Source organism: Mya arenaria, chromosome 14 (assembly GCF_026914265.1).
Source record: "Mya arenaria isolate MELC-2E11 chromosome 14, ASM2691426v1".
Lineage (NCBI taxonomy): Eukaryota > Metazoa > Mollusca > Bivalvia > Myida > Myidae > Mya > Mya arenaria.
In genome coordinates this window covers 15,449,277-15,468,103 of record NC_069135.1, presented here as the reverse complement: position 1 = coordinate 15,468,103, position 18,827 = coordinate 15,449,277, and the positions used below count along the sequence as shown (strand labels likewise).

Below are 18,827 nucleotides of genomic sequence, written 5' to 3'. Positions count from 1 at the left end.
AAACGTTTAAACTAGATAATTGGCATTTTGGCATATATATATATACTCTACGTTACGCTAGAAATAGTAACAATCAGTATATCTCCGGCCTGACCGCGGTGATAATCCATAGTTTACTTCAATTTCTTAACCATGCATGATAGTGCGCGTTTTTTGCACTGATGTACTTCCCTTGTTTTGATTTATTTTCATACCAAGTTTAGCATGTTTCTAATTTCTTATTTTGCATACATATATATTTCTTGTTATATACTGTATGCATATTGTTTTCATAAAATAATGACATTCATTCATCTCGTATGTATATTGTTTGTTTGTAGTGTCGTACTGAATCTAAAGTCTCCTATAACATATACTTAGAGATGCAATACATTTTACTGTTATTTTATCATAGATTCTATATGTTGTATTAATAGGACTTTTTTGATATACTATCAAAGTCCAAAAATATTTCCAGTTTATTTTCAATTCATATTTTCTCCAGAGGAAAGAACAAAAACAACGAAAACCTCTTGTTTATTTTGTGAATGTAAAAGTCTTTTTACAAGGAGTAACATAGTAAACATACGATCATATGTACGTGAAAAAAGACAGCAAGGAAAATATAACATACGAACATAATACATTAGAATTATTAGTTAAAAGATAAACAGCGAATGAGGAAGCTTGTAACTATACAGGAATAATGCATTTACACGTATTTGGGATTGTTGTGAAATTTGTACAAGTGTTAAGAAGAAAAGGTTGCACTTGGATTTAACACATACGCTAGCGCTGAAGCAGTACAAATCACAGGAGTATCGAAGTTACTCGTAAAACATAAAACACTGAGCGACCAGTCTATTTCATTCACACAGCCTAATAAGTTATGATGAAATGTTTAAGGCAAACACTCTTATTTGTATGATTGGACGCATTTAAAGGAACGATATTCACCGTGCAGACATATCCTGATAACACCAAAGAAGACCAAGCATAGCTTTCGTAAAAATGATGCTATGGAATAATCAATGCAAATTTTACAAGAGTACTTTGGAAAATATCAGAAGTTTTGAAGCCTTGCAGCAAGACATCAATGGTACATGCAGGAGTTTGCAATTACCCGTTATGACGTCATGACACACATACTCTTACATGCCGGTGTTTACATTACCCGTTATGACGTCATGACACGCATACTGGTACATGCAGGTGAATACATTACCCGTTATGACGTCATGATACACATACTGGTACATGCAGGAGTTTGCAATACCCGTTATGACGTCATGACACACATAATGGTAAGTGCAGGAGTTTGCAATACCCGTTATGACGTCATTGCACACATAATGGTACATGCAGGAGTTTGCAAAACCCGTTATGACGTCATGACACAGGGTTAGGGTTTACACACTGGTGTAATGAGTAATATGAACTGTCGCTCGTCTGGAATCAAACTTGGAAGGTTTGAGCACTCTAAATACTGGTATCGTTTTGTATTTCCTAGATTGTAACGCTCCGTCACATTTCGGAGAACCCAACACGGCTGTCACACAACTGGTCAATACACAGCTGGTTACTCGTTCAGACTGATAAACTGTTGCAGTGGTAGCATTCTCTCTCTATTATACATAGAAAACCTATTCGGACGACACTTCCAAATAACAATAATGAAAACCGGATTCTTTAACAATTATTTAAACTGGCTCAAAATGTTTGATTTATAACTTAAAAAATATATATATTTTTTACTTCAATACTAAAAACAGAAGGTCATTAGTCGATGCGACCTTCATTATTAAATAGAAAATACCATTATTTTACGTACTGTATAACTTACGCGTATACAATTTTTCTATACAAAAACAAAGAGCACTAATATAATGCAAATTACTCCTTTATGTTGATTCCTTTAAAGATAACAAGTATAAAATAAATATATGCAAAAAAAAATAATCTTGAACATAATCCAGCTTTTAAATCACAGCGTGATACATTTGCATTAGTGCTTGATATTCTTATTTATCACACTCGTACATCTCCTTCAATAAAGTTCATTACGCATTGATGGCCAGACGCAGATCAAGCGATGTAAGTTAAGCATTGACATTTTAAGCATTGTTTTGCATTCGTTGTTTGTCGTTTAATAGTTGATGAATGCGACATTGCTTTTACATCGGCGTTCATGTCATAATGCAAAACATAGATGATTAAAGTCAATGAACAGTCGTCGATACAAACATACATACATTTATGATATGAAAGAATTGTTACAACCATTATATGGAACAATATAAAATGGTGTGTCTTCTATGTAAAATTGATTAACAAACTGTGAGAGTGCATTTCGGGTAAAGATAAAGTGTGCTATGTGAAAGTAGTCCATCACGTGACACAAACCCGCATCCGTGCATTAAAGTTGGAGAAAACAACATGAGCAAAACTGTATCATAGTACAAAATATCAGGTTTCACACATATACATAAAGGGCTATGCCTTATAATACTTTAAATATATAACAAATAACGAAACAATGTTCTAGATAAACTACTTCTAAAACGAAATTTAGTAACAGTAGATAACTCTGAATAATCAGCATTGTTACTAATGCTGTAGCTATGTTTTATGTCGTTTGGTTGTAATGGCTATATCAAATGTTATATTTCATGGAAATCAATCAGGTTAATCTCGGTAATCCACACAGGACACCTATACATACTTATTTCACTTTCCTGTGATTGCTCATTGCTTGTTATTTAGAATCCGACTATGAGTTTATAGGTGAATCGCTCTTTGTTTGTGTTTCAAATATATTTTCACTTTCACGGATGTTTTGTACTCCAAAGTTTTGATTGGTGCTCGATTGATTTAATTTGAATAATGTCTTTGGTGTATTTTGATATTTACGTGTGTATTTGGTTTCGCATGGACGACCGTGAACAAAAATTTCACAATATATACAAGTCGGCTCTACACAATTCTGCCATCAACCGCACATTTAATAAATATTGAGCTTTCGGGGCGAATTCCTCGTGCACCTGACTTCTACAACAGTTCCTCTCCTTCCGCGTAGCTTTCGCACAATTATATGTCCAGACGTGTGCTGTCATTGCAACAAATACCGTAACTCATTACGGCCGACAACGTCAACTTTATCCGTAATACCGTTAACTGTTAAAACAATGTCGCCTTAATATTCGTTATAACGTTGAGACGCGTACGATGTTAGAGCCGGGTTGGTGGTGAGACATGGGCGATGCGGCCCCGGTACTGGTCGACTGCGTAGTCCGCGAGGTCTCTGTTTCCGGTGTGGTACTTGGCGTTGGACCGGAAACGACAGCCTGCGTGACGGACAGCGTGTTGTGTGATTTGTTGTTGATGTTGTCCACGGCGTTCAAGCTGGCACGAGATGACCTATGGAGCGTTGGCAACCGGATCTGGATGTCGTTCAATTCATCTTGTTCTTCCGTGTGATGTCCGCTCTTCTTCTGAGAATAAACAACATCGACATGAGCCATTGACGAGAACACTAACGGCAGAGGCTGTGCCATTTGCATGTGTACATCTTCATTGTAAACCATTTAAAATAATACCAAAAGAAGTTCAATACAATTGTGGGTATGCATTTGAACATTAACCTTTCCAACACGCCGAGTTCTATGGTCGGTAAGCCTGTCGAAAGATGTTTTAGCCGTACTATGGCTTACAAACATTACTGTACTGGAACAGTATTTCGGTTTGTATATTTCTATACCATTGTATGATAATCCATGGCATTTTAAATATAAAACATAGATGCTTTCTTAAACGGCGTTCCGAAGAAATTCTCAATTTACATTTAGTATTTTCAAAACAGAAGAGTGTGGATAAATTATTAGCAAATATGTACCACTAAAATATACTATATGTTCAATTTTGTATTTTAAATAAATAATAACAGGTGTATTAAAGCCTCATACCTTGCCCATGAGGAAGCGCCGATTGCTGGAGAGGCGGCGTCCACAGCAGGAAAAGTCGTCGCGCCGGTTGAGGGAGGCAAGCGAGGGATCGGGAGACGGAGGCGGCGTCTCGGAAGGTTTTCCGTTTGGCGTAAATGTCATGTCCATCTCCACAAACTCTCGGTCCTATAGATAACAGAACGAAATATGCAATACACACTGCAAACAAACGAGTATTTACTGGCGACGGTATAAAAATCAAATGTACCGGCTTTTCAGAGCCAACCTCAGTAACAGGCGTCTCTGCATGTGGAACGGTTAGGACCTTGTTTGGTCTGGTGATGACCGCAAAATAAGTAAACCATTTATAATTTCATTACGCCCTATGGTTAGTTGTTCTTTAAAAAACGGTGATATATTTTAGCATTCCACTGAGTTACTTTCTTTTTTTTGATACCACACTAAAATTGTCTGTAATGTATAACTTCGATAAAAAAAATGGTTAAGTACGTATACCATTACCTACCTATTTTTATACTCTCTATCATAGTTCTTGTTGTTTAATTACCTTTTGATAGGTTTCTTTTACTTATAAGGATATTCATTAAAAGTGTAGTTTTTTTTCGTTTTTTAAATGGTTCCTATGCTTAATGAACGCAAATGATATTTATTTGGCATTGCTATATTATGACAACCCAACATTCGCCTGGGTTCTCGGTTGCGTCGTCTGTTTCTCTGGTACCGTCTGCATGTGGAGTTTGTATTGTCGGCTTCAATTAGTATTACTTAAACTAATGCTGGTGTATGTTGATTAAGGAGACTATACTATATTCGTTTTATTTTCTTTATGAAATATTTAAGTATATTATCACGGAAAATGTTATAAATAGGAAAGGAAATTGTGATCAATATTAAGCTTAAAGTGCCTGACACAAGAGCAATGTCTCCATTTTGTTTCTGATTTGTAAGAGCATGCCAACACTATGCAGTACTTGTTTACGGCTGTATACTCTAAGCGTGATAACCACTGAACAAACGCTAGTTTACTTACTGTGGTATTCTCAAGACATGTTAACAAGTGGTGGTGTTGCATATTAAACTTGTGCAGTGGGCGATGCAGGTTTGAAATATCTATGCCACTATCTTGAGCAAGTGTCATCTCCTCCTCTCGCTTCTTGGAGTTTAGGAACGCTGCTACGCTAGCATTTTTCGCCATACGGATCCGAGCCTGGCGGGCTTTCTGCAATATGAAAATGGTGACAGTTAGAGAAGATAAGCATTCCAGTGTTTGCTTGGCAGAACTACATACAATAGATTCCACTAACTTGCATACTGAAACTGATTGTTTAGTTTTGTTGTTTTCCGAATAGTTTTGTTTTAAATATAATGACATTTCAGACTTTTGTGGTAACTGCATTCTCGAGACGTATGAAGTATGAAGTATGATGTATGAAGTATGAAGTATGATGTATGAAGTATGGAGTATGAAGTATGAAGTATGATGTATGAAGTATGATGTATGAAGTATGATGTATGAAGTATGATGTATGAAGTATGATGTATGGAGTATGAAGTATGAAGTATGACGTATGAAGTATGATGTATGAAGTATGATGTATGAAGTATGATGTATGATGTATGAAGTATGAAGTATGAAGTATGATGTTTTTTTCTCGGGAAAAATGTACAATTATTTAGGCCTAAGCTTCGTTGAAACATACATAAACCGACACAATTCGATAAAGCAAAACCTTATGTTGGGAGATCTCGGTCCTGTGAAGTCGTTTATGATATTGCTACGCCGAATGTATTTACATGTATTGATAAATATTGTGTTAAAGATCCAAAACATTTATCTGATTATTGTTTGATAGATTTTGATTCTGCAATAGATTACTCTTTTATTGTTAATGACATCGGTTTTGAGGATGGAATACAAGTTTTACAACATTAGTATGTATGTGGCCATGGTCATAAGCACACTTTTATGAAAACCTAGGTATAGAGGATCTCAATGATAGTTTTATTGCATGGAATAAAGATGTTAGAAGTTGTAGTTCACCTAATGGTATCGAGGCTAGTATTGTACAGTGAACTAATGGTATCGAGGCTAGTATTGTACAGTGAACTAATGGTATCGAGGCTAGTATTGCATAGTGAACTAATGGTATCGAGGCTAGTATTGTACAGTGAACTAATGGTATCGAGGCTAGTATTGTACAGTGAACTAATGGTATCGAGGCTAGTATTGCACAGTGAACTAATGGTATCGAGGCTAGTATTGCATAGTGAACTAATGGTATCGAGGCTAGTATTGCACAGTGAACTAATGGTATCGAGGCTAGTATTGTACAGTGAACTAATGGTATCGAGGCTAGTATTGTACAGTGAACTAATGGTATCGAGGCTAGTATTGTACAGTGAACTAATGGTATCGAGGCTAGTATTGTACAGTGAACTAATGGTATCGAGGCTAGTATTGTACAGTGAACTAATGGTATCGAGGCTAGTATTGTACAGTGAACTAATGGTATCGAGGCTAGTATTGTACAGTGAACTAATGGTATCGAGGCTAGTATTGCACAGTGAACTAATGGTATCGAGGCTAGTATTGCACAGTGAACTAATGGTATCGAGGCTAGTATTGCACAGTGAACTAATGGTATCGAGGCTAGTATTGCACAGTGAACTAATGGTATCGAGGCTAGTATTGCACAGTGAACTAATGGTATCGAGGCTAGTATTGCATAGTGAACTAATGGTATCGAGGCTAGTATTGCACAGTGAACTAATGGTATCGAGGCTAGTATTGTACAGTGAACTAATGGTATCGAGGCTAGTATTGCACAGTGAACAAATGGTATCGAGGCTAGTATTGCACAGTGAACTAATGGTATCGAGGCTAGTATTGCACAGTGAACTAATGGTATCGAGGCTAGTATTGTACAGTGAACTAATGGTATCGAGGCTAGTATTGTACAGTGAACTAATGGTATCGAGGCTAGTATTGTACAGTGAACTAATGGTATCGAGGCTAGTATTGTACAGTGAACTAATGGTATCGAGGCTAGTATTGTACAGTGAACTAATGGTATCGAGGCTAGTATTGCACAGTGAACTAATGGTATCGAGGCTAGTATTGCACAGTGAACTAATGGTATCGAGGCTAGTATTGCACAGTGAACTAATGGTATCGAGGCTAGTATTGCACAGTGAACTAATGGTATCGAGGCTAGTATTGCACAGTGAACTAATGGTATCGAGGCTAGTATTGCACAGTGAACTAATGGTATCGAGGCTAGTATTGCACAGTGAACTAATGGTATCGAGGCTAGTATTGCACAGTGAACTAATGGTATCGAGGCTAGTATTGCACAGTGAACTAATGGTATCGAGGCTAGTATTGCACAGTGAACTAATGGTATCGAGGCTAGTATTGCACAGTGAACAAATGGTATCGAGGCTAGTATTGCACAGTGAACTAATGGTATCGAGGCTAGTATTGTACAGTGAACTAATGGTATCGAGGCTAGTATTGCACAGTGAACTAATGGTATCGAGGCTAGTATTGCACAGTGAACTAATGGTATCGAGGCTAGTATTGTACAGTGAACTAATGGTATCGAGGCTAGTATTGTACAGCTATATGATATAGTCGATGGAGTTGTCCCGCTTACCTGTATAAGTTATGTTAGAATTTATAATATTGACACTAGTGTTGTTTTGTTGTTATGTATGGATATGATGAAAACATGATATTGCTTAGTACTGCAAAGTCAGATAACAAGACATGTAAATAAAACTTAGGCTTGACAATGATAAGTTACAACCAAAAAAAGCTTCAGCAACTAAATTTTAAACAAAAATGTTTTGGAACATGCTTAAGCAGTATGCGGGTGTACAGACAAATATTGAACAACATACTAACTGATGGTTTCGAAAATTATGCGGTTTATATTGAAGCATTGACTGGTTTTATAACCAATATAGAGTTTGTAGTAAGTTTGGCTTCATATAAGTATTTGTTTGTCGATATTATTCTTAAAATATGTTTTGTACCAAAATGTTCTTACTGGGGTTGCAATTGCTCAAGAAGAAAATAGTGTAAAATAATAATTTGCCTCGTCGTGTGTTTCATTTATTTTGATATATCATCCGCAAGGGAGATTTGAACAAAATGTAATATATATGAGCATTATAAAATCTGTAAGAAAAAAGAGTATTTCATGCATGAAGTAGCATGAGAATAATGCATACACGTATACGATGGGTTCGCGTCAAACGCAATATTATTGACAAAGTAACAGCAATTGTATGACCATATAATATAAACATAATCATTTAACGCAATATATGCACAGATGCCAATGTTTCGATATTATTTAAACACTATCGAAGGTATTATATACATTGATCGCATAACGAAAACTGAGCTTGCATAACAGCAATTGATTATAGTCTTCATTTTGTATGTAATTGCTCCCTAAAACAAAATCTCTGAAAATGGTCGAATCTTTTTTAGCTAAGTCGGATCCGACATGTTGACCAAATGACATGTTTAGATCACAATAAAAACTTGATTCCATTTACTTTTTAATTGTGTTCGTTTAAGGGCTTTTGTTTATAAATTTGTATACTAGTTTATAAGACTTTTGCTTACTGTTTTCAACTTCAGAAAAAAATGCGATAAAATGATTATTAAGAAATTAAAGATAATTTTAAACTACCAACCCATTGAACATTTTGTGGCATTCAATTTCAGGTCAGATACTGTTCCAAATGTTTGTATTGTTTCAATCACAGTCCATTTTAATAGTTTACTATTATTTATTTTAAAGTTTCTCATACATCAGTTTTTCCATGCGTGCTTTTTAAAACATTTATCAGAAGTATTGCCGGATTTCATCATGTTAAAATAATTTGTATAAATTTTGCAAATCAGCAATTTTATTTCTCGCCTGAAGTCGATAATCTACTCCTATATTACATTTGATAATTATTTTCGCTTACGATTTTTTTCTTCTTTTCAAAAACAGCAATTCTCGTCCCCTTTCCTCCCGTAAAATTTTATAATCAGCGTTTATTTGTTACTTAGGTTAGCTCCAATCATAACGTGATGAATAATGTAGTCCCATGCTACAACACAGTCAGGACTTATCAATATCGCTACACCTTCACATAAATCACGGATCTTTTTTCGAAAGCATGTGGTTCTAGAAAATGGAAAATATAATACTTATTTTCACTAAGCCATTGAAATATTTGATTTTGTTTTTAAATTAACCACGAAATTTCAATGAGAAAAGGTTCTATACATAAAAATAGTTTTAGAAAATTGAATTCCTAACCGCCTAAAAGAGACAGAAGCTTATTAAAGACATGAAGGAACAAAACCTGTGTATTCATGTGTGCAAAAAGGAGGAAAACTTAAAACGTTTCGGTGTTGTTTGTATTTAGAAACTGCTTCATTATTTTTATATTGGTAAAATAAGGGTTTGAAAGTTTAAGGAAAAACACATTTGGCTATGAGAACAAAAAACCCTAATCAATTGGCTCCGATTATAGATGGATATAAAAAATACGAATAAGGTGTGGATAAGACAAATTATCACTTGTTACATACAAAATATATACATCCATTCAATCAGCCAAATTAAAATTGGTAAACCTAATGCAAAAATATAATAACAACTCAAGCAACTGCATGATTATGTGGAATCGTTACGTCAAGGTTTTATTTTGTACTTCTTGATAAAACCAAAATACCCCAAACCATCATCCAGAAAACAAAAACACAAAGAAAACTCCCAAAATAATAAATGTTTTAAAACAACATTGCAATATGAACCTAAGTTTTTTTCAATAATAAAAACACTACGTTTTAATAACATCAAAGCACGGATTGTCAAAACTTGACGCCTTTATGTCAATCAAACTATTTTTCTTACGCGTCTCAGCGATGGCTTGCAGTGAACGGTTCAGCTGCTGTTGTCGTTGTTTTAGAATTACACATTTTTTGCATACTGTTTTTTTTTTTTAAAGTATACGAAAGGAGCATGGATGATACTCCGTTTAACAGTCTAGCTAAATTACAAGGGCAAAAAAATCACAATTGCGTAACAAATATATCTTTTCATTTTATTAACTGCATTGCCAATGCACGGAGAATTTCAAGAAATAAGAATTCTTAACATTAGAGACTTTTACGCATTTCTGAGATATTAAAACAGGACGTTATGTTACGGCGTATAATGTTTGATTAATATTTAAGTTGTCGCCATATATTTTAAAAAAGGAGAAGAAGAATCAAAGTCGATATGTTTTATGAGCTAGAAGTCCTTGTACATATTAGTCACGATCAAAAGGTCTGTCTCCCGGACACAGCTCATACAAACGTCGGTCTGTGCTCAAACAAACGTCTGTCTGTCTCTTGTGACGTAACAGCCACAGAACTCTCTAAGTGTTCACTTAAACTGTTGGAAGTCTTTAAGTTATTAAACAACAACCGTTCGAATGTCATTTCTTTATTGTTCCACGTTCTTTCTAAGTATAATAATCAGTATATAATACAGCATGACATTTAAGGTAATCCCACATCCTAACTGCCGTCCATTAAGGACCCAAGGCCGCGTTCCTTGCCTTGCCTAACCCAACTCTGTTTTCACATCCCAAATCATCTCTCTTAAACTAATTTGTTGTCTACATATGACAGCTTTACAACCACAGGAATACACGTTTTTGTAATTAACATGACCATTTTGTACATTTGTACCAGGTCGGCTGTCAACCATCTCCATATTCAAATGACAATCAAATATGCCCTACATTACTAAGCATACAGTATGTAGACACATATACATTTAATTAAATCTTAATTATATCTTAAATATAACTTTGATAAAAGTATTACGGTATTACGTCACACTCCTGTGCGCAGCTCATACAAACACGACTGTCTGTCACCCGGGCACAGCTCATACAAACGTCTGTCTGTCTCCCGGGCACAGCTCATACAACCGTCTGCATGTTAATAGCGACTTATTTCGTTCTTGCCATTTTCGAACGAAGAAATCTAATTATTTGCAATGTAACTGGTCAGTAATGAATCAAAGACACTTGAAAGCCTCGCTTTTACTGGTTCACATTACTTCGGTAAGTGACTATCCAGTAAGCGTTGGTAATTTAGAACGACGGAGAAATGACTTGGGAACTGTTGTTTTTGTCATTTCTTAAGGAATGATAAAAAGTCGTTTTTCCAACTATCTGCTTAAAATACAAATCAATATAAGGTAATACGCATGAATCTATGATTACAATAATCAAATATTTCACATAATTCTTTGACAAAACATGTCTCTTCTAAAAAATACGCACCTTTCGTATTCTGAAAGCATCTAAAGCAAATCTAATTTTGCAGCGTATACATCATGTATCAGACCACTGACGCTTCGACTTCTTGCAAAAATAATTTCAGATATTTATAGTGATGCGCTATTTATCTATATATACCCGTATACTACGGTGTGTATATACGTTCTATATATGTATTGCTAGTGATGTTGGTACGCAGTAGCTACGGGAGTATTCGTGACTCGTCAGTCATAACCGTTCGTCATGTAATTGTAGAGATTAATCATACAGTTTGAATTGCAATATTTTGAATGCCTTTAAACTTCCTCTTAAATCAGTACTTAACAATGTTCAAGATTAAAGTACAGTTATAAAACTAAGTTTATATGAACATAAAAGCTATATCTGTTGGAAATGTGACTTAAAACGTAAAATGAAAAGAGAAGCAAAACAAAACACCACTGCATTGTTCTCATACTGAAATGTTGGAAAAGGCCATCAAACGTTGGCTTCTACTTTAGCGTAAAACGTTTCTTAATCGATCGCTTTGGGTTAATGTCAACCGTAATGGATGCTTATTGCTCTATTGCCGTTCGTTTATAATTCATAAGCGCAGAAAATAGCTACACTACATTAACTATTTATAGCTCGCAATCAACGCGATTGAAGCTTAAATCCAGTTTCAAACGAATACACGAGGGAAGAAGCATCAATGAAAGTTACAGCCAATGGTCAATCCTAAATGATATCGGCGCATACGTTATAAAAAGCTTATGATGTTAGGGGTAAACTGTTAAAATGGTACCCCACCATCGGGCATTTAGACAAGCAATTGATTGTTTATCATTGTTTTTGAAAATACAGCAGTGAAGGATTTGCAACTCAATTGCAAAGTGAGTCATTAAAAAGCTGGCCAATCATTCAAATATGTTTTAGTTATTATAGTTACTACACATTCAATGCGTATTGATTAGAACTAAAGGCATGTTATGAAAGTAAACATAAGCCACACTGTTTAACTTTTAAGACTCAAGACAAACGTCAATTCGATTTATGTAAAGTAAAAACATTCATTACAAATGAAAAGGATCAAGTGTTTTAGTTGCATACATCGAAAACGTTAATTGCGTTTGCAATTCGAACAAAACGAGTGTTTCCATGATTAAACAAATAACGAAAAGCGTTAGTAACGCTGTTGAACAATTGTATCTGGCATTTGATTTTGGTGTCTGTAAAACAATTTCAACAACGTTTTAAATGAATCGTTTTTTACATAAATTCTTAGAATGAGTCCCATTAAGAAAAGTACATGTAACATAACATAACTTACAAAGGTATCTGTTGACACCTCGGCCAAAATAAGGACACGATTTCTTTTTACAAAATGGATTTGTTATTCTTTGGAAAAAACACAAAACCTAGTCGCAGGAGCAACACTTAATTCGGATACAAATGAACGTAAGCATGAAAAATATCATTGTCCTGTATTATTGCACAAGAAGACTTACCTTTTGTGCTTTTTGTTTATCTGCCCGCTGTGTTTGGTGGTAGATTCTGCTGAAGTTTGACACGATCACGGGCACCGGAAGCGCGATGACGAGCACACCGCTGAGCGAACAAAGACCCCCAACTATTTTTCCCATCTCCGTCTTTGGTACTATATCTCCATACCTGCGGACAGAATAAGTCTATTTTAAATCAATGGAAGACGTAAAAGTGTTTTTTGTGGGCTTCAAATGCAGTATATATCTGACATTTACCAGTGGTTTAAGCAGGTCAATAGATCAATGTATTACTATCAATGAATGCAATAAATATGCTGGAATTGCCACTGGTTTTTATTTGATTAGTATATATGTAAAAATGTAATATTTGTTTTCTTGAAATGCTGTACTGAAATATCTAGGTTACAAGAAGATAATTATTTTGTAGTTAGTTAAAACATATTTTTTATTTCAAAATTATAAAATATTTACAATATTAAAAATATGTAAGGATCGGAAAAAGGTTATTTTTGTAGTTTGAATTGATATAAAGATAAATTATACACTTCTTGCCTAATATTCCAATATGTCAGGGACAACATAAATATGAGCGGACGACAGCATGCATGTTAAAATCAATCTTAGCCACACATCTGTGTTAAAATCAGATGATTAAATGTCTTCAATCGTGGTATCATCAACCATAGAAGAGACATATCGTACATGATTTCAAGTTCCTAGTAGACATTGCTTTATTTAAACCATTCTTAAATCTATAAGCAGACGAGATGCTGTAGCGGTATTTTCCATAACATCTTGGGGAGAACCATCAACACTAAACAATGGGCTGGAGTAAAACAGACACGTGACATGAGGCAATGAATATTCTGAGACATCATAATCATGCAATTACATGTTTGATATCACTACAAATGAAAGTACGTCAACATGTTAAAACATTCTGCATCAAACAATTTCAAGAACTGTTCTATAATGTGCACACTTTATGTGGCCGGGAAAAGGTATATAGGACTTTATTCTTTAGAGCCACTAAATTTATATGAGATTGGAGCAAAAAAAATCATTTAAAACGCTGATTGCTTTTCTCTTGGGACTCGAATGTCGCCAGAACGTTAATGAAAAATAGAAATTAATAAGTCGGCAGAAGCATTCAATACTTTCCCGATATGTCCAACACTCACCGGTGACAATGCTAGAGATTATCTCATTCTATTTCAGCGTTTCAAATGCTTCGAATGAACTAGCCAAATAATATTCAGAACAATATCATATTTGCAGGTTTCAGACTTAAATCAAAACATTATTTTTTGTTAAAAAAGAAAAGAAAATGAAAATGTAATAACTTTATCATGCATGAGAAAACTTTCATATCGAAAATGATCAAAGAAAGGCGCGTAATTAGGCTTCTTCTTAAATCAATGGAAAGTTCGATTACATGCCTTAAAATCTAAAAACTACTGCAAAAATGGATGTTTGTACTATTTTACTATAAGTAAGTAAAAATACTGACGCTCGTGCAAGAAAAAGACGTTGATTTACTCAACATACTCAATTTATGTTGAAACTATGTCGCCTTTTAGAAAAAAGAAAGAAAAAAGAAGATGCTTTTATAAAAACATATGTCAAAAGTATCTAAGTTGGGACATCTGATTACAAATACTTGTAGAGCAAATCATAAAAAAATTGTGTACGGTATGCGAAAAACACGTTTGTTTTCAACGTATATGCAGCTCCTTTCGGTTTCGTGGTACACATTATTTTTGTATACATGTTATATGATACGCTCAACGTCTTGCCACTAGTTTTCGATAAGAATCTTCCCTAGAGGAAAGAAAAACAACAACGAAAGTTTCTTGTTTAATTTGTGAATGTAAAAGTCTTTTTACAAGGAGTAACATATCAAATATACTATCATATATTCGTGTAAAAAGACAGCAAGGAAAATCTGGCATACGAACATCATACACTAGATTTAGAAGTAAAAGGATAAACATGAATGAAAGAACTTGAAACTATTCAGGCATAAAACATTTACAATTATTTTGGACTGTTGTAAAAGTGTAAAAGCATTTAGGTAAAAAAGATTACACTCGGATCTAACACAAACATCGGCGGTTAAACAGCATAAATCACAGGATTAAAGTAGTATCTACCCTTATGACATAGCCATTGGGCAGCCAGTCTATTTCACCCAAATAGTATGGCTGTTAAAGGAATGACTGGACGCATTCAAGAGCGATATACACCGTGTACACGGTTCCTAGGGGCAAGTGTGGTACAACCAAGCGAATCGAATACCAACTTTTTTTCGCAAATATAAGAAATTATTAATACAAATACTATACATTGAATAGTTAGGATTTTTTAGCCGTTGTGTTGCTATGCAGCGACACCTCAATAGAACATGACATGCAGTGACGTCATAACACACAGACGGGGGGAAAGAGTGAAACGAATTGTCGCGCGCATGAAGTCAAAACATTTGAATTTTCTTCTCCTATATTACTACTGTCTGCTGCGCGAGATGCGTTGTTAATAAAACGTCATTCAAAATGGTACGGAATCCAAACAGCTGGTTAGAGGTGCAAATGAATACACATTTACTATTGAATTTAATAAATCTAAGCCTATAACACTAAATGAATACTTGGACATTATAAGAATCGTTCATCTAACTTAAAAATGAATTCAGTTAGTTCATTGTGCCAAAGTTGTAAGCCGATTTGAACATCATGACTAATGTATAATGTTCATTCTTATATATATATAACGTTTTCATTAAAAAACGGTGAGCACTTTTCGATAAAAAATACTCTTTCAAGATAACAAGCCTCAAATAGATATTTATAAACATTAAAATTACATAAGCGTTGACCAACTTTTCAATCACAGTCTGATACAGTTGCATTAGTGCCGACATGCTTATATATTTTAGTTGAATGTTTAACGTAGTATTTAATACCATCACACTGTTACACAATCGTTTAGTAAAAGACCAAATGCTAGAACGCTTTGCATGTTAGTTCTTGATTTTTTAAAGCTTTCTTTTGCAATCGTTGTTTATAGTTTAATAGATGATGAATTCAATAATTATGGTTTTGACATTCAACATACATGAAATAATACACCAAATAGATTAGTAGAAAGTCAATTTACAGTTGTTGGAACACATAGACATACATTCATGATATGGCAGAATAGTTACAACCATTTTATGGAACAAAAGAAAAACTGGTGTGTCTTCTATGTAAAACTAGATTAACAAACTGTGAGCGTGCAACTCAGTTTAATATGCAATGCGGCTGACGATCACGTGACACAAACCCGCACATGCGCAACTAGGTCGAAGAAAACGACATGAGCAAAACTGGATCATAGTACAAAATATCTTCAGGTTTCACATATCAACATAAAGGACTATGCCTTATAATACTTAAAATATATAACAAATAACGAAACAGTTTTCTAGATAAACCACTTCTCAAACGCACTAGGTAACATAAAGGTAACATGACAGCATTGTAAGTAATGCTGCAAACATCAATTAATATCATTTGATTCTAATGACAATATCGTATGTATTATTTCATAGAATTCAAATTAATAATTCTCGATAAACCGCACAAGACACCTTCTCACACTATACACCAACCCGATGATTCATGGTTGCTGTGTGATCATGAATCCTATATTGAGGGCGAATCACTAAATGTTTCTGTTTCAAATATCTTCTCAATTTCGAGAAACGTTTTGTACTCCAAAGTTTTGATTGGTGCTTGATTGATTCGTTTTGACATTTGCCTTTGGTTCGTTTTGATATTCACGTGTGTATTTTTATTCACTTTTGAGGTCGTAAACAAGTAGTTCACATTGTATACAATACGGCTCAACACAATTCTAACACCAACCATACATAAAACAAATATTGAGCTTTCGGGAGTTTCCTCACTCAACTTCCACAATAGTACCCTCCCTTCCGCGACGTTTGCTGTCATTTCTACCAGTTTTGTTCAAACATCAGTCGACAGTCATATTCTTTCTTTAAACACCTCCGGTTTGAAGACACGTCGCCTTAATCTGCAAAACCATCAACCGGAAGAACCAGCATCTATATAATAATCGTTATAACGTGGATATGCGTACAATGTTAGACCCGGGTTGGTTGTGGGACATCGGTGATACGGCCCCGGTACTGGTTGATTGAGTTGTCCGTGAGGACTCCGTTTCCGGTGTGGTACTTGGCGTTGGACCGGAAATAACAGCCTGCGTGACGGACAGTGTGTTGTTTGGTTTGTTGTTGATTTTGTCCATGGCGTTCAAGCTGGCACGAGATGACCTATGGAGCGTTGGTAACCGGATCTGGATGTCGTTCAATTCGTCATGCTCTTCCGCATGATGCCCGCCCTTGTTCTGAGAATTAACATCATTTCTATTAAACACTGATAAAAACAAATACGACTGTTGCTATTACTTTTGCACATGTATATATTCCTTTCGGACACGTATGTTAGTATGCTCGGTGTGCGCTCGAATGCGTGACGGTCATTTTATTTCTTGCAAACCACAACGTTTATTTCATTATACTATTTCAAATCCAAGTTTATAGAAAATATTGAAACTTTTCAAAATGCCGATTCAGAAACGATCAATGTACTTAATTTAATTTCAATGACAAGACATGGATTCATACCTTGTCCATGAGGAAGCGCCGATTGCTGGAGAGGCGGCGTCCACAGCAGGAAAAGTCGCCGCTCCGGTTGAGGGAGGCAAGCGAGGGATCGGGAGACGGAGGCGGTGTCTCGGAAGGCTTTTCATTTGGCGTGAATGTCATGTCCATCTCCACAAACTCTCGGTCCTGTAGATGACAATACGAAATATAGAATTACCACTGCATATCATTGAGTAGGATTTTACAGCAGAGCTAGATTAATCAATTAGATATTCATTAAGATGGGGATTCCTAAACGTATTTCCTATGCGTATTGAACGGGCAGAATACTAATTAGGCTACACATGGGTATTCGTGGATCATTCGCCTACTTTCTCAGTTTCACCGTCATACTTTCTGACTCTCTTTGTGGCGTTTGTTTGTACATACTGTATTGTCACGTTTGCATGTACAGTCTGCATTGTCACGTTGGCATGTCCATTCTGTATTTTCACGTTTGTAGATTTAGGCTGTATTGTCACGTTTGCACATTTGCATGTACAGTTTGTATTGTCACGTTTGCACATTTGCATGTTGAGGCTGTATTTTCATGTTTGGACGTACAGTCTGTATTGTCACGTTTGGACGTACAGTCTGTATTGTCACGTTTGGACGTACAGTCTGTATTGTCACGTTTACCTTCTACTGTCTAAACACGCGCTAGGCTGGCATTCAGTGCAAGTCATAATTGGATATAAGATCGAAGTAGCTAATCGGATTAAATGTTAATAATAACTGACCAATAGAGTGACTGAAGTCAATGAGGTATGACCATAACATTGACTCAAGTGGACTATTGAATACCAGCCCTGACGTTTAAATAAGGAGAGTGGCTATATAATTGTTATCTTTAGGAATAACAATAATATGACAAGTCTTAAACTAAAATTTCTGACACAAGAACAATGACTCTATTGTTTTTCTTATATTCAGAAGCATCTAAACGAAGGGATGTTTTTCTTCATACAAACTGTTGGTATTCTCCAAGTATGTTTAAGCAATTGGTAGTTCACAATTACTGAGCAATTTTCTCACACATGAAAAATATAATATACAATGTTCCATTTCCTGATTGTATATTGATCAAAGAAAGGGTCATATTCGTGTGGATATTATGTTAGAAATTCAAGTTTGATAATGACTTCATTCTGACATGAAGCCATCTTTAGTTTTATGGGTGTGTCTTTGTATATCAAATAGTGCAAAATTATCCACATTTTCTTTAAAGTGTGTGCACTTACCTCGCCCCTTCCTCAGACCCGATATTCAAATGGTTTAAAAATGTAGGCAGTGGGAATCCCCCCCCCCCTCAACACACACACATACCTTAATCCACTCGCCATG

The 18,827-nt window shown here is 35.3% G+C and overlaps 1 protein-coding gene across 3 annotated transcripts in view; it reads right to left on the bottom strand.

Moving 5' to 3' along the window:
* Positions 1–504: 504 nt before the first annotated feature.
* The window catches only part of LOC128217763 (potassium voltage-gated channel protein Shal-like), a 73,280-nt gene continuing 54,957 nt past the window's right edge, over positions 505–18,827 (bottom strand). The window contains exons 2-5 of one of the 3 annotated variants that reach the window (XM_052925134.1): positions 12,779–12,941; positions 4,972–5,160; positions 3,942–4,106; positions 505–3,470 (exon numbers count right to left, since the gene is read on the bottom strand). In XM_052925134.1, the coding sequence (XP_052781094.1) occupies positions 3,183–3,470; positions 3,942–4,106; positions 4,972–5,160; positions 12,779–12,941 (805 nt within the window). In that variant the 3' untranslated portion in view covers positions 505–3,182. Of the gene's footprint in view, positions 3,471–3,941; positions 4,107–4,971; positions 5,161–12,778; positions 12,942–14,620; positions 17,186–17,465; positions 17,631–18,827 lie in introns of those variants that run through there. The other 2 variants (XM_052925135.1, XM_052925133.1) reach the window with 2 other exon arrangements.